The following is a 16729-nucleotide window of genomic DNA, read 5'->3' as shown; positions in this document are numbered from 1 at the left end:
ATCTATCTATCTATCTATCTATCTATCTATCTATCTATCTATCTATCTATCTATCTATCTATCTATCTATCTATCTATCTATCATCTAGTCCATCCGTTCTTACCTATAAGAGGTACAAAAACATATGTTTTCTTTTTTTACATTATTTGGGATTGTTTAAAATTCAAGCGATAGAATTTATCAGTATGAAATTGCATACATTTATTTCAACCAGCCAAACATTTTGAAAACGATTAGTTTTATTTGTCTTTCACTCTTTTTCAAATTTGAACAGAATCAGCACAGTTTTAGTTTGATAAGGTGAGATTTTAGGAGGGAGAGTAAAAGACCTGCAGGTCTTAAATCTAATTAAAAGTAGATTTAATTTATATTTAAACTCTAACACTGTCCGTCCATCCATCCATCCATCCATCCGTCCATCTATCTATTCATTATCCACTAATCAAGAAAACAGGAAATTATGATGAACCTTCAAGGAACAGCTGATGTAACAAAACCAATCAACGAGGGCATAAATAACTCATCCAGGACCAGGGGGTCAAAGAAGAACCCCGGAGGAGAATCTAAAGCTGTGAGTTAATAATACAAAAAAAGAACACAGCACCCAATAGACCTTCCTGTTAAAACCATTGACATTTGAGGAAATTAATGTTGTAAAGGCAGGCATGATGGTAGTAGTATGATGGTCTGCAATAGCAAAAACGTTCATAAAGTTCAATGTGAGGTTATCAGCTTTGACCTTAAGCTCAAGTGTACTTTAGCAGTGTTGTGCAGCAGGCCAATGATCTAAAGCGCTCCAGCAAGACGGTTTAGGACCAGCTTAAAAAACAGATAAAGAAGGTTTTAGAATGACTTATCAAAGTGTGGATATAAGACCAAATGTGAATCTGTGATAAAACCTTTAAAGAGGCCGATCATAGTAGAAAAAACTACAGGTTGGCTGAAAATTCAATAAGTAAAGAAGAGTGGGGCTAGATTTCTTTTGGTTGGGATAGCTTTTCATTTCTTAATCATAAAGAAATTCTCATTTGAAAACAAATACAGAAGAAATTTGTAATTGGAAAATGCTTTTTTATAGTATTGTATATGACACAGCGTGGCTTCACGTGTTTACATAAGTGTGCTATTTCTGTTGTCTGACAAAGTTTTTCCCTTTAGCCCTTTAAGAGGAAAATGCAGCACATTTCAAATGGAATTAAAATAAGGCCCTTTACCTTGTTTCTGTGCAGTGCCCTGTTTTCAGAAGCAGTTCAAAATAAAAAATAAAAAATAACATCCAAAAAGTCGCCATGATGTCACGATCCGGAATGAAAATGTCCAAACCCTGAAAACATGCAAACTGTGGGGGTAGGTACAAAGGTATTGATTTGAAGCTGTGTTTATTTAAGAAAACTCTTCCTTTCAGAAAACATGTTGATATCAACAGAGGCCTGAGTATTTGGTTACTTATCTCTTTAACAAGCCATTTAATATTGGATAATCAAAATATTTGTAAAATATTTCTTTAACCAGTTTAATCCTAAAACTTCAACACTGTTGGATATATGAGCTACAATGTGAAAATGTACAGTCCTCCACCGCTGAGATGTTTTAAATGCCAAAAAATCTAGTCATATGGGAGCTGTATGTAAAGGAAAACAATCATGTTTAAGGTGTGCTGGAAAGCATGATTATGGAAAATGTGGGAAAGAAGTAAAAATTAAATGCTGTGACTGTGGTGAGGGAACATACTGATGCATATCATGGATGTGAAGTGAGCAAAAGATCTGAAAGGATAAAAAAAACAAAAATGAAAATAGAGTTCGGAATAATTTATGCTGAAGCTACAAAATGAATCCCATCCCAGTCAGAAAAACCCAAATCAACAGTAACACAAACGGCAAGTGCAAAACCTTTGGAGGAGTGCCCCAAAATTGCAGAATACTCCTTAATTGTAAAAAAAAAAAAAAAAAGATAGAATAGAAAATCTCTTTATTGTCCAATAATGTGGAAAGTCGGGTGTTTACAGCAGCAAAATGATCATGGAAAAAATTAGTCACACAAATGTGGACCTTAGAAAATTTTATAACAATAACATAATAGTGAAGAGTTAAAAGATAAACTATAAAATAGTGTACTGTAAAGTGTTTTAACAATATAAATATTGTGCACCTGGAGAATAACTAACAGATATACAGCTATGGACATTTTTACATTAATGGTATCTTCTAATAATATCTATATAGAATCCTTAAAATTTAGTTCAAATGTTGTTCTGTAAATCCCTTTGTTGTTGCATATGTTTGTAATTATCAATATTCTATATTGTTCATGTATGTTCTTTTTTTTTTGCAATAAAACAAACAAAAAAAAGTCTTATTTCCTGTTTCCTTGTTAAACTCCTCATCAGTTGGTTGCGGAAATGGATTTTAATCAGTTTACCTCGACGCTGTATTGCTGCCTGACCTGTTGGGGGCGCCATATAGCTAGAACTCACAGTGAGGAGAGAGAAGACGTGAAGGCGAAGAAGTGACGTAAAGATGTCTGCTCACGATCAGCTTGTTTTGTATTTGTGTGAATTAACGAGGTAAGACGCAAAAAATAGCAGAGATTAGAGGATAGTTTGGGCTTAAACTATTCACTTTATTTTTGTTTTTTCTTTATTACAGCTGATTTTCGACAATAACAAAAAATAACGCAACATTAGCTTATTTATTTGGCATGTACTGTGAAAAAATGCAACAGTTTTAGAGTAGTGTGATTAATATATTTCAGTCATTAAATCTGTGCTCATTTTCTAAAGTTTCTTTCGGTGCTGTTTGAATTAAGCCGTTTGAATAAAAAGAATCGAGGGATTCAATTGCAGTTAAAAAGGCTTCTAGGTGGCCCGTCTGACTGAATGGTGTTGCCACCAGTGCAGAGCTTGGTCTAGTTTGGCTTGAGCGCATAAAAAAACATGATAGATTGTGTTGATGAATAAACCTAATTATTCAATTAAAAATAAAAATTAGCATTTCTCACACTCACGTTAAATGCACAGATTTAAAAATGGATATTTCAGATATTTTAACCTATTTTTCATATGCCATGCTTTTAAGTCCTGCTGACATTTTCCTCTTCCTGTAAACCCCTCTGCGTTGCCTGCTGCTTAAACTGAGCCATATTCACATTGAGCATCTCTTCATTTCAGGTTGCTGTGGAAGTTGCTTCTCCCACTGGTGCTTCTGTGTGTGCTTCTGCTCGCCGTCCTGGTCCTGCTGGTGCTGGCTGTTCGTCTCTGGCTGCAGAGCAGCAGGAACGCTCGCCGGGCGAGGGAGGGTCGACCCACGGTAGCCTTTTTCCACCCTTACTGCAATGCTGGAGGGGGAGGAGAAAGGGTGCTCTGGTGTGCAATCAGGGCTCTGCAGAACAGGTAGACCACATTTCTGATGACATTTATATGTGGAGTGCATCAAAAATAAAACTTAAACATGCTGCCTTCATGGAAAACTTTTATTGCCCATCACTGAAGACTTGCAGGGGACATGATGGCAGTAAGAAGGTGCAGGGGTTAGATTCAGTTTATTTATGTAGCACCATTTAACAACATGCCTTCTTAAGGCACTTTAAAGAGACATTTTAATCAAAACATACAGACAGATTGGTTATATATTAAAACAAGAAACCCAGCTGATTACATCAAGTAAAAATAAATAATTATAATTGATCTTTGATTAATTCTCTGCATTTAATCAATTCCCTAAGGGAGCAGTGGGCTGCCATTGTGTGGTGCCCAGGGAGTAGTGTGGGGTTAAGGGTCTCTGGAACCCATCAAACCGGATATTTGAAACCTCAGACCACAAGCTCACTGCTCTAACCACTAGGCTAACACTCCCCCAAGTACTTGATGCAGAATTTGCTCCTCGTGGATGGGCAGATGGGGACCGCAGACAAAAGTAGAGGAAAGAAGTAGAATGGAGCAGAGTGAGGAAAAGTTGTCCCTATGTCCTCCAGCAGTCTAAGCCTATAGCAGCAGAACTATAGAAATAGCTCAGGGTAATCTGAGTTGCTCCAACTGTAAGCTTTATCAAAAAGGAAAATAGACAGGGTGTCTTCCATACAGACTAAAACTAGTAGTTGGTTCTATAGAAGAGGAGCCTGATAACTAAAAGATCTGCCTCCCATTCTGTTTTTAGAAATTCTACTGGTAAACCTGCAGATTGAGAGTGAAGTGGTCTGTTAGAAACAAAAGTAACACTCATATCTCTGATATAAGATAGAGCTTTGTTAATTATGGTTTTATACTTGAAGAATATTTCAAACTCTATTCTGGGTTTTACAGGAAAACAATGCAGAGAAGCTGGGATAGGATATATATGATCTTTTATTTTCATCAGAACTCTGGCTGCAGCATTTTGGATCACCTGAAGGCTTTTAACTGCAGTTTTTGTGGATTTTCTGATAGTAAATAATTACAATACTCCAACCCTGGGCTATCAGCATCACCCCCAGACAAGAGATTTCCAATTTTTGCAATATTCTGGAGATGAACGAAGGAAATTTTCCAACCTTTTTGATATTGGATTTAAATCACATTATTTTCCTTAATCATAGACGTAAAATGTGGTCAAACTTGTTGGACATGTGAATTAAGCTAAAAACAGTGCAATACTGGAAAAACTCACGTCCAAACATTTTTATTTGGACTTAAAGGTTCACCCAATAGCAGCCCACCACTAAACACATCATGAGCTACAATTAAAGGAGGCCAATGCTGTAGAATGGATCAGTCAAAGTCCAGAAGTAAATCTGAATTAGAATCTTTGGCAAAACCTAAAAGTTGTGTACGAGTTCTCTTCATCCAATCTGACGGGGGTTAAGCTGGTAGATTCCCCCCTAACAGATTAGCAACTGCAGCAGAGGACGTGCTACAGAATGCTAACGATCACCATTTTTGATAATTTTCCTGCTTTCTAATATGTATTTTTTGCAGGTATGCAGACGTCAACTTTGTGGTTTACACCGGGGACCTAGGCGTAACTGGCCAGCAGATCCTGGAAGGAGCCCGTCAGCGCTTCAACATCGTGCTCCCACGACAGGTTCGCTTTGTGTTCCTGCAGCACCGGGTGCTTGTGGAGCCTGGCCTGTTTCCGCACTTCACCCTTCTGGGACAGAGCATAGGGTCCGTCTTCTTGGGATGGGAGGCGCTGACAGAGCTGGTCCCGGACCTCTATATAGACTCCATGGGCTACGCATTCACTCTCCCGCTGTTTCGCTACCTGGGAGGCTGCAGCGTCGGGAGCTATGTTCACTATCCCACCATTAGCACCGACATGCTCTCTGTGGTGAGGGAGCGGAACCCAAGGTAATACCAATCTACTTTTATCAATGCGTTGCTTTCCAACCACTGAAGTAACCAAAAGTATTTACCTCAGGTTCAACAACCCAGACTTCATCTCAAACAGTCTGTTTCTGAGCGCCTTCAAGTTGGTCTACTACTGCCTCTTTGCTGTGCTCTACGGGATGGCCGGCTCCTGCAGCGACGTCATCATGGTCAACTCCTGCTGGACCCTCGACCACATCTTGTCTCTGTGGCGTTCCCCCAACCGCACCAGCGTGGTGTACCCGCCCTGCGACATAAGTGCCTTCCTGGACATCCCGCTGGAGGATGACGGGGACAGGAAGTGCCACTCCATCGTTTCTGTCGGGCAGTTCAGGCCGGAGAAGGATCACCGGCTGCAGATCAGGGCTTTTAAGAAGGCGTTAGATAAACGAAAGGAGTTGAAGCTCATTCTGATAGGCGGATGCAGAAACCAGGAAGATGAAGACAGAGTTCTGATGCTTAGGGGACTCTGCCAGGAGCTGGGCGTAGCGGATAAAGTGGAGTTCAAACTGAACGTTTCATTCGAAGAGCTGAAGAGGGAGATGAGCAAAGCCACCATTGGTCTACACACCATGTGGAATGAACACTTTGGAATTGGTAAAAAAAACAAAAACATGATTATATTAATTTCAGTGCGGTTATCATGCATTTCCTGTTTCCTTTGTAGGGGTGGTGGAGTGCATGGCAGCAGGAAAGGTCATCCTGGCTCACAGATCTGGGGGTCCAAAGCTCGACATCGTCAGACCTTTTGAAGGCCATCAAACCGGATTCCTAGCAGACAGTGAGGAAAGTTACGCCGAAGCCATAGAGCAGATCCTGGCTCTAACTCCTGAGAGCCGCCTGGACATCAGACGCAGCGCACGCCAGTCAGTGGCACGCTTCTCAGATGAGGAGTTTGAAGCCTGCTTCCTGGCAGCCATGGAGCCTCTGATGGGAACACTGGAGCGATGATCTGTTCCAACATCACAGCTGAAGCACCTCAACTTTAACAACAAACATGTTCCTTTTTTTCTTTTTTTGGGTAAAAATTAGCTGCTTTTCATTGTAAATATTGTTTTTTTTTCTTCCCCTTTGTGTATATTGTATATTTTGTAAAATAGTTGAAACAAATTAGCCTTTAAAACATGAAAAAGAGAATTAAAGTAATTGTTTACAAAAAAAAAATCATTATTCTATCCATAAATTGTATCAGGATTTTAATTTATCTAGAAGGGAAATGTCTTTAAATGTAATATGTAATAAAAAATCTTTGCTTTTTAAGTGCCTAGTTTGTTTAAGATTTCATTATTTCCTACAAAACAAGAAGCAAGGCCAGTTATGTAGTTTATGTAACATAAAATAGTGTTTTTATTATTTAAAAGGTAAGAAAAGAGCAATTACTATAATCACAACATTATAGCTCATTTCTTCCATCATGGATTAGTTTTAGCCCTGAATGTTCGGCTCCAACAAACCCTTTAATAGAAAATACAAGATCCTCCTCATCCTGGAGTTCTGCTACCAAAGAACCATTGGAATATGAACTAAAACTGTCCCTAAATAGTCCTGAACTCTATTTGGAAACTATAGAAGATGATGCAGATTGGCTCTATATTGATAATTTTAACATTAAGTAGAAAAAAGATTCATCATGGAGCCCTTATTTCACTGGAATTGTGTTAAATATACCAATCTTGGATGTTTTCTTCAGGTGTAATCTAAAAAAAACATTAACTTGATACTAGTGTTAATGTTACAGGAATGTTACAGCTCTAGTATTTTGGGCTTTTTGATTATTTTTGAGAAAAAAAATCCCCCATACTAATCAATTCTTTACATCACATGCACTAAATCCAAGGCCTGTGGCCTCTCATGGTGAATTATCAAACCCTCCATGGCCAACAAAGTTATATCGTCATAATGTAGAGATAGATCAATGATCTTTGACTGATATTAGCATTTTTTTCCCCTGCATGATCAGTTCATCGATTCATTAGTACCCCAAGATCCCAAATTTGCTATCCATTGTTTTGTTTCATTGGTTTTTCTCTCCTTTTTTATTTAAATTGGCACTTTTAGAACATTTGTTCATCCTTGTATCATTCTTATGGACATGGAGAAATAAAAATAAATATGGGCTTTAATGATCGACCCAAAAATTATCAGCAGTAGCATCAGGATATAAAAAAATAAATAAATAAATAAATAAAACCAGTATTGGTTATCTCTAAAATAGAGGCATACATCTTTAAGTTGTACAAAGTGGCTAAAACTGCTACATAAATAGGAATAATACCAGAGCAGTGCTCTCTTTGTAAGGAAATTTAATAGATTTATTTATGACCTGAAGATGCTGAAGTGGCCTGATGTAAAAGTGACTGCAACAGCCCTGCTTTATACAGTACAAAGTTTCCATACTGCATCATAATTCAGACATTTCAGGGCTAGAAAGCTGGATTTTTTAAACAATCCCTTCTACAGGGTGTAGAGCACCATGAGACCACTAGAGGGAGCAGTAGACCTGCTCAGAACACTCATGTTTATCATTGATTAACAGTATTTTCATTATCTGAACAAATAAGACTCTGAAACAGGGTTGAGGTCTGGTTTGAACATGTATATTGGGATTTTTCAGTTTATATGCAAGAGGAAACATTTACTTCAACCGGCTTTTTCTTTACTTCACACTTCAACACATTAATAGCTTACAAACTGCACTCTAGCAAACATCCCGTCAGGGTGATTTAAGATATGTCGCCTTTAGCCAACTCGGACAAATGATAAGCATGATTAAGAATTCCTTTTTTGTGGAATTAACCTGCAGGGATGTGGAAACCAGCTAGATTATGTGAAATATTACAGAGTTGTCATCATGGCACAAAGAGACACATGGAGGAACATTGACTAAATGGACAGCACAAGCACCTGCTGGGGAAAAAAGGCAGAAAAAAACCCTTCATGCTCCACCTTTGAGGCACTGCTGTCATTGTGCGCTGTCGGCTAAAGCAGCAATGACACCATGAAGAAATAAAAGACGGGATTCAAAGCACATTCGGTCTAATGCAAATCTGAAGATGGGTTATTAAATACAAAATGTAATGCTCTGTACATTAACAGCCTGATATTTCTCCTTCATTGTGTACTAAGATAAAATTCCTGCTGTCAGGATGTTGATCTCAAGGGAACCAGTGACGGAGGATGAAAGCTGAAAGGATGAGGTCCAAGAATCAAGTCAACACACAATTAACCCGCTCAGATAAACACGCTTTTTAAACCTTGCTGGAATTAAATTAAAAAAGTAGAATTTTCTCGCTTTTGCAAAGTCCAGCAATCTCTGCAAAAGTCTTTGAAAAACGTTTCATTTCTCTGGACTTCTGCGATCAGAATGAGGCTTCCTTCAAATCCACATTGGCAGAGTTATAAAAAAGATATTTCACCACATTATTTTTCAGTTAACACTACCGGTGCATCTCAATACATTAGAATATCTGTAATGCGTTACGTAAATAATTGAAACCCCTCAAAATTGAAAGATTTAATAAGAGCCGTCAAAGGGATTTTAACTACAGAAATGTCAGCCAACTAAAGAGTTTAATATATGCTCACAATCTTTGTTGGCTCTCGTCTAAAGGACACCCTCAACATTCTTTGTTGGGTTTATGCTGAGTAACTCTGGGAGTCGGTCCAAGCAGCGGAGTTCTGATTAAAATGAAATAAATTGAAGAAAACAAAGTTTCTCTTGGTTATTCTGATGTTGGACTTGAATAAACAAGGTAAAATAATAATAAAAAACTGTCCTTCCACTTAACTTTCCTTAAAAAATGCTTAGATAAGCACTTTGGGACCAGCATTAGTATCTAACCCTGCATCAACCTACCTGCTGGACAACTGTTCTGTCAGTAATAGTTTTTGTTGGCCAACTTTTGACCTAATTATTTACTAATTTGAGAAATATGACGTTATTTTTCAGGCAACTATACAATATTTGTCAAAAAAATAAACTGGAATTTGAAACGGTCAGATCCGTCACTGAACAAGTCATGCCTGAGCTCCCCTTAATGCTTACATACCAAATCAGACATATTTTTTGGGGTTCTTTGCTGTTTTATTTAATGTAGAAGGGTGAAGCTCCACAACTTCTCAGTCTGCTGGTCCAAATCGCTCTGCTTTCAGATTTCAAAACACAGTAGGTGACTTATTTTTCTGCTGCAAGTTCCTTTCAAACTTGAAGTTATAGGTCTGGCGCCCCCTGGTGGCCGAGAATTAAACTATTTCTGTAAAAAACAAAAAACAAAATCCTAGGGAACTGAATTTTGGGTCTTCAGTTTGGCACCTTGACAGCGATATTCTAATTTATTGAGATTTTATCCATAAAAACTTGTTAAATTGGAATGCCATTGGGACCAAACATGTTCCTGATTAAAGGAAAACTTCTAAAAAAAAGCTTAAAAAAAAACAACTTTAAAACAATCAGTCTTTAAATAATTTCATACAATAGAAAACCAAACCATCACATTCAATAAAAGCCTTCCTTAATGCTTCACCATGTGTGAACATGCATGCAGACGATGCATGTTTCTCTTTCACACGTGTGCGCACACGTTTTTTTTTTTTTACAGCTTGTTGTCACATGTGGTTCATGCAGTAACCAAAGCAGAAACGTCCTAATGTGGTTCAGGTTTTTCTTTCTATCCAGTACGTGGCATATCTTCATGGCTTAAAAAAAAGAAAAAAAAGAAAAAATGATTTGGCTCAGACCTGGATCCTTCACACCCACCTGGTCCAGTCTTAACAGTCTTGTTACTGTAAATCCTTCTATTTTACAATGCTTTGTGTTAAAAAAGCACTGTTTGGAATTGGTGGTCGGATTTGTTTGTTTTTTATATACAAGGTCACGTAATGATCAGGTGAATTTCATCAGCTCAGGATGTCGTATCCGTTTAGCTAATAATGTCTGTTCAGTCAGCTGCGTCACGTCCTGATCTCAGACTTCCACCTTATCCGGTAAGTTTGGTCCCATCCCCTCGTTTGGGCGGTGCAGGTGGCGGTCCCCTTCGCAGCGTTGCATAGCCTGAGATGTTTCCGGACATATAGCCGCCGTTTCCACCGTTGCTCTGCTTCCCCTGGTCCAGGAGTAGCTCTGGAGGCGGTGGAGGCAGTGCCATGTCGTCCATAGTCCCCGCTAGGTCTTGCTTGCCGGGGAGGCCCGGACCTTGGCGACCCACCGACTTTCGCTTTAACGTCAAGCTCAGATCCTCCAGGAAGTTAGGCTGACCTGAGCTACCTTTTGGGGACGTGGGTGGAGGGGGTGATTTTGGAGGGGGCTCTGGGGTGGCGTTGCTTCGTCGCCCTAAAGTGGGCGGTGGAGTCTTTTTCAGGGAGTTCTTCGCCCAAATGGAGTTGCTAACAAGGGAGACGGGCGGTGGTGGAGGCGGGGCTTGGGGTTGAGGGTTTACCACGGCTACCCTTGGGACGCCTCCGCTATGAGTGTCATTTCCTGGAGGTGGGGGAGGAGGGAAGAGCTCAGAGACCGGGGGAGGTGGTGGAAAGCTGGCGCACTCGGGTGGAGGAGATGGAAAGTCGCCGCCGGCCTGTTTGGCCTGGCTAACTTTAGCCTGCAGCCCCAGCGGCAAGTTAGACAGGTTGAGCTTTCCTGGTTTAGGAGGCGCAGGTGGCCCATTGGAAGAGTCCTTTGAAGGAGATCCATTGGAGGAGGAGATGGGACATTGGGATGAGGTGGCGGCATTGCTCTGGGGAGCAAACTTGCTTAGCAAGTTCCTCCTGGATTCCTCGTAGGAGGCAGATGAGTTGGACTTGATGCTTGAGTTCCTCTGAGGGGTCGGAGGAGGTTTCTTCCCACCAAAATTCGAGGATCCGGAGGGGGATCTCCTTAATGGAGAACCCATGTTTCCTGAAGGAAGTGGAGGCGGAGGTGGCGTTGGGCCAGTTATGGGTGCTGGGGGAGGCGGTGGGGGTGGAGGCGGTGCAGGGAAGCCATTGTTGCTGTCTGCTGGAGGAGGCGGGAACTCTGGAGACTGAGGCTGCTGGGTACCGCCAAGCTGCCATTTTGGTTTCGTTTTTACAGCAGGAGGGGAGAGGGGAGCTTTAGGGCATTCGGCGTGATTAGCGACTTGAGACGGCGCCCCTGGAAACTGACTAGCGAGCTGCTTTACCAAAGACACGGTCGGTGCGGCTCCTGTGGAAATGCCAGTTGCCTTAGAAAGGCTGTGCTGCTTAGGCAGGGTAGGTGGAGGATGGCTGGGTGTGTGGCCCTGCTGGAGGCTGAGCTGCTTCTTTAATTGAGCCGGCGCAGGAGGAGGTGGTGGAGGAGGGGGTGGCGGTGGTGGAGTAGGCGCAGGAGGGAAGGGTGAGACCGGAGACATCGGCTTGGGTGCATAGTGAGGCATGAAGCCAGGGGTGAAGGTTTTGGGTGGCGCAGGTGGGGGTCCAGGAGGAGGAGGGAACTGAGCTGGTATTGGGAACTGCTGGGGAGGAGGGGGAGGAGGAGGTGGTGGTGGCGGAGGCGGCGGAGGAGGTGGGGGCGGAGCTGGAGCAGGCGGCGGGGAGTCCTCGAGATCTCCATTCTGAGATAGGAGTTCTCTTGGCGGACTGGGGAAGCGCTCCTTTAAGGCCTGCTTGAGCCCGTTGGAGTAAACAGTCTGTTTCATGGAGGCAGGGGGCGCGGGCGGAGGAGGCGGAGGAGGAGGGAATGCTACACCGTTGCTGTGTGGAGCAGGAGGTGGAGGGATGAAGGAAGGAGGGGTGGCCGGGCTTGGAGGGCCAAACCTCAGAACAGCCATGGCGGACCCTGGGGTCGGCATGGAGGGTGGAGGGGGAGGAGGAGGGGGAGGCGGAGGAGGGACATTGGTCCTAGCAGCTATGTGATTCACGTTAGGCTTTACAACCGGTGCGGCTGGCGGCGTCGGAGGTGGGGGCAGAACTTGCTGCGCTGTGGCGTGGAGGTGAGCGGGTAACTTGTGGGAACCCTTCTGGTTCTGCAGCCTGGTGATGGTGCTGAACTTGTACATTGTGGGGGCCAGCGAGTGGTGAGACACCATTTGGACTGGAGGGAGGGGTGGAGGAGGAGGAGGCGGCGGGGGTGGTGGTGGTGGAGGGGCAGCGGTTGGTTCTTGCGGCTGCTGCTGTGGGGGCATGTGGTCGTAGCTGCTGCTGGGCTGTGGCTCTGGAGACTTTGGCGGCTGCGGCGGAGGCTGAGGGGGCAGCTGAGGCGGCGGCTGTGGCGGCACCTGAGGCAGCGGCTGCAGAATTTCTGAGGGAGGAGGGGGCAGCATCTGTGGGGGAGACGGAGGCTGATGCTGCGGTTGTTGCACCGATGACTGCTTAGGCTGAGGCGGATCCGGCTGCGGATGAGGGGTGAGGATTGGGTGGTCCACTGAATGCTGGCTGTGATGCCGGTGGCTGTGGGAGGAATGCGTGGATCCACGCGATGCCTCATGTCTCATCTGCAGAGCAAAATATACGCAATATTTCAAATCACAAACTAATTAAACATCCATCTCAGTTACTCTAAACAAAAAGCATAAAAAGTAGGCATACTTTTGAGTTCTCCTCCATCTGGGTTCCCCTCTTCCAGGCTTCAGAGAAAATGGAGCTCACCACGCTCTGGGACCGGCCATGAGAGGAGGCTGTGTCCACTCCACTGTCTGAATGACCCGAATGATTGGACTGCGACTCTGACAGGACAACAACACCAACAAATCTCGGTTTACACAGCGCACAGGTTTAGAGAATGCAGCTCTTCATTAACACTTAGCCGAGGCTGTAAATGGAAAATTAAACTCACCAGGTATGCTGGCTGAACTGGAGCCCGATCGAATGCTAGAGGTAGATAGAGACGACCAATCATACGCCGCCTCTGTCCTCTTCATTGCTTCCTGGTAGTTCACATATAACTGCTTGCCATACTACAGAAGGACACATACTTCAGTCAGTTATGCAAACAGATTACCTTTCCACGAATCCATGTTATATATATATATATATATATTTTTAATTTCTTTTAATTGAGAATTAAGCCTAGTTTGGACCCACCTTGGCGATGCGAATGCCGTTCACCCACTGGTGCAGCGTCCTGACATCATCACAGCACAGGTACTTTATATACTGGGATTTCTTCTGGATTTGTGGATGCTTTAAAAGCAAATAAAAGAAACATCAGCCTCAAAACGGAGCTGACAAAACATGCCCATGTACTAAATATCTGCATGATCTACATACAGCTACCGTGTCTATTTAGTTAAGACTTTTTTAATGTGTATGTCAGAAACACTGATCTATAAATATTGATTTTATCAATATTTGTCTTTTTCATGTGTTCAAGGCAAAATAGCGTAATCTTAGTTTCAAAAACTTCAAGTAGCATTTTGGATTCCCTGTTTTTATTACTTTCTGAATGAATTCTTGACATGGTTTGTACAGATAGAAAATAGCAGCTAAAGTTAACGACTAAAAACTGCTATTTTTGATTCACCAGAAGTAAACTTTGGAGATCTTTTTAACATGCATTGGTTTATTGTTTATTAATTATAGACTTTATAACAGTTGGGTGTAAATGGAAACATTTAGGCAAGAAGCAGTTTTATAACCCTTACCTTATAAAGATAAAGGCTTATAAAGATCTATTCTCTTTCCCATTTCAAAGAGAGAATAAATAAAAACAAGCCTCTATTGCAGTCGTGTTTTAATCCAAAGGGTAACAAGTAGATTATTTAATTTAAAGTCCTAAAAACTTTTAATGAAGTTGGGAAAAAAGACTTCAATTACATGTTTAAAGGAATTGTTAAGGTTGCGGATATTAGCATCAAATGTTGTAAAACCAAAATGTTTAAGAGGTCTTTAGAGGTTTAAATGCAGGTGTAAATTTAAGCTGTAGAGCTGCTGCCTTATATTTTATGCAATCACCTTTAGCGCAGTTACCATGTGTGCACCATTTAAACCCCACACATTTGTTCAATATGTGTTTGGTGCACTTTTAATTCCTCTCAGCCAGCTGGGCTTACGCACAATGGGCTCTATGCACAGCTCCACTACTTCCTGAATTTAAGGCAGCTCTTTTGTTTCCTGTCTTTCATTACTGGATGAACTGATTAATCCAGGTGTGTCTGGCCAGTTACTTAGGTCATACACACCTGGATTAATCAGTGCATCCAATCATGAAAGACAGGAAACAAAGGAGCTGCATTAAATTCAGGAAGTAGTGGAGCTGTGCATAGAGCCTATTCAGTCTTTGTGGACAATTAGCTCCATTATCTACGCTTGCATTCCAGTTCATGAGCATTGAAGGAAAACTTTCTTTAATTACTACAAAATTACATCCAGAATAAATATTAATTATATTTTTGCAAATTTTTTGGGATTAAGAAGAAAAGATACAGAACTTTAAATATTTCTTTATTTCTATCCATCCAATTAGGATGTAAAGGTTAACTTATGTCATATAAATGTTTTCTCTGTTACTTTTGAATATTTTAACATTTTAGTTTACTTTTTTTCAGTTAAGGTTTTAGAGCTTTAGAGATTCTTATATTTTCCAAACTGCATGAAGTCATTAACAAATAATTAGGTGGATTTCTTAGCGGGTGGTTTTAACCATTAGTTTAGTTTTGTTTAATAATAAAATAACTCTTTATCTTTTCCATGTCTTTCTTTCAACAAAGACTTCTGTAGCTGCTGCATCAGCCTGGTTATAGCAAAAAAATATATATATTACAATTCATGGTTTTGTTTTTATAACCCCAATAAAGGTTTTTCCATCTACTAAAAGGTGTGGATAAAAGTTGACAGGGCATCTATTGTTAAATATTTTAAAAATGGATAAAGAGTGGCTGTGCATTTTTTTATTCTGGATTAATCATCAAATATTACTCATTCTGGAATATTTGCATTAGATTTCTTCCTCTAGATTTTTTAAAAAGACAATTAAAATTGAGATGCTAAAGGCTTAATGTCTGAAATACAAAAGTATATTTTAGCTGTTTTAAATAGGTTATATTGGTCTGTATTTAAGTACCGGCAACAATTTATTTTAAATATACTAATTAAAGCTACCTGTGGACTATAAGAGAAAATGTACTGCAAAATGTGAAGTAAAAGTAAAATTTTCTTGAAATAATTGTATCTCCATTTCATTCCAGTAGGTTTGGAAAAATGATCTGCCAATGGAATAAAATTTTTGCACTTAAAAATTACAAAACAAAAACATATAATCTTATTTTAAGAGCAAAAACTCATCTTATTGGTAGATAATTTCACATACTTGCTCAAATAAAGGCCAAATACACTAATCTTAAGAAATATTTACAAGTGCAGTATGTTGATAGCAGCTATCATTAGCATCAACAAAAATAGAGTTTTTACTAAATGTTATTTTCCTAATAAAGCTTTTTTTTCTGTAATTCTCTACCTTCAGAGCCAGGCAGTAATCAGTGGGAGCCTTGTATTTGCTGCGGTAGTCCTGACCGTAATACACATTAACATGGTCCAACTGAAGGAAGCATACGAGATCTCTGGACGCCTGCGGAGACAAGAGACGACATTTTATATTCAAAACAACAAAAAAAAAAGCAGCTTTTAATGACACATCTGGAAGATGATCATTTAAGTGTCTCTTTCTGTATTTCAAAGATTAAAATAGCTTTGGATTTAGTGCCAACCTCTAAGTTTTCAGATGCTACATTAAATTTTAAAAAGATTATGATGCTAAACAACATGTGCAGATATTGGATCTTCTAGAAACTGCAGAGAAGGTTGGAAAATGGAAATAATTAGCAAAAGCACATGTGCTTTTACCAAACATGGCAGCACATGTGCACCTCAGATCTGGCTCTGGCTGCAACTGCTCTTCAAAGTGATGAGGAACACAACAGGAAATACCACAAAGCAGACTGTTGATTTGGTTCTCAAGATCCCAGCCCTAATTTCTGATTAATCCTTTGAAACCTGACTCAGAAAATTTAGATTTTTTATTTAAAAAAAAAAGAAAATAAATAAAATCCCAATTCTTAGAGATGCATAGCAGCAGATTTTTGGGGATTTTTTTTTAAACTTTTTTAAAGAGAGGGAGTACTTATCACCCTAATAAGAGAATTTTGACTCCTCTTTAATGTGCAATCAAAATTCAAATAATGCATTTAATTGTAAACCCAAATTCTGAGAAACTCTCGTATAACTAATCATCTCTTTAAAAAAGATGTTTTATTTTTGTTGTAAGTACTTTTTAACAAAAACCACTAATGGAATATATCATTATTACTACAAGTATCTTAAAGTAAATGATCACAATTATTATAAGATAAAAAAATTATGCAAATATTTGTGTCTAAAATGGGTTCCTACTCTGTAATTGTTGCTTCCATTTGAATCAAACGGAATAAAAGTACCGTATTTTC

The 16729-nt window shown here is 40.4% G+C and overlaps 3 protein-coding genes across 3 annotated transcripts in view; 1 reads left to right on the top strand and 2 right to left on the bottom strand.

Annotated features, from left to right (window-relative positions):
- cpb2 (carboxypeptidase B2) overlaps positions 1–1292 on the bottom strand; it is a 5101-nt gene extending 3809 nt beyond the window's left edge. Inside the window, exon 1 of the mRNA XM_015388942.1 lies at positions 1216–1292. Coding sequence (XP_015244428.1) covers positions 1216–1292 — 77 coding nt within the window. The remainder of the gene's footprint in view (positions 1–1215) is intronic.
- Positions 1293–2501: 1209 nt separating this feature from the next.
- alg11 (ALG11, alpha-1,2-mannosyltransferase) lies at positions 2502–6554 on the top strand. The gene is made up of 5 exons (XM_015388943.1): positions 2502–2567; positions 3171–3392; positions 4953–5324; positions 5395–5939; positions 6010–6554. Exons 1-5 carry the CDS (start codon positions 2521–2523, stop codon positions 6291–6293), a joined length of 1470 nt encoding a protein of 489 aa, XP_015244429.1. The 5' UTR covers positions 2502–2520; the 3' UTR covers positions 6294–6554.
- Positions 6555–8607: 2053 nt separating this feature from the next.
- The window catches only part of LOC107093735 (ras-associated and pleckstrin homology domains-containing protein 1-like), a 57126-nt gene continuing 49004 nt past the window's right edge, over positions 8608–16729 (bottom strand). The window contains exons 14-19 of the mRNA XM_015388963.1: positions 15745–15855; positions 13374–13472; positions 13126–13246; positions 12879–13015; positions 12569–12784; positions 8608–12520 (exon numbers count right to left, since the gene is read on the bottom strand). Of these exons, the coding sequence (XP_015244449.1) occupies positions 10319–12520; positions 12569–12784; positions 12879–13015; positions 13126–13246; positions 13374–13472; positions 15745–15855 (2886 nt within the window). The 3' untranslated portion in view covers positions 8608–10318. The remainder of the gene's footprint in view (positions 12521–12568; positions 12785–12878; positions 13016–13125; positions 13247–13373; positions 13473–15744; positions 15856–16729) is intronic.

This window comes from Cyprinodon variegatus, unplaced genomic scaffold (assembly GCF_000732505.1).
Source record: "Cyprinodon variegatus isolate N-32 unplaced genomic scaffold, C_variegatus-1.0 Scaffold443, whole genome shotgun sequence".
In the NCBI taxonomy this organism is placed as follows: Eukaryota; Metazoa; Chordata; class Actinopteri; order Cyprinodontiformes; family Cyprinodontidae; genus Cyprinodon; species Cyprinodon variegatus.
The sequence above is the reverse complement of the archived record's forward strand: the minus strand, read 5'-3'. Positions and strand labels throughout refer to the sequence as shown.

Coding starts and splice junctions, on each gene's coding strand:
- alg11 (XM_015388943.1), top strand. CDS start 2,521: ATGTCTGCTCACGATCAGCTTGTTTTGTATTTGTGTGAATTAACGAG. Junction 5,325..5,394: donor GTGAGGGAGCGGAACCCAAG/GTAATACCAATC, acceptor TATTTACCTCAG/GTTCAACAACCCAGACTTCA. Junction 5,940..6,009: donor GAATGAACACTTTGGAATTG/GTAAAAAAAACA, acceptor TTTCCTTTGTAG/GGGTGGTGGAGTGCATGGCA.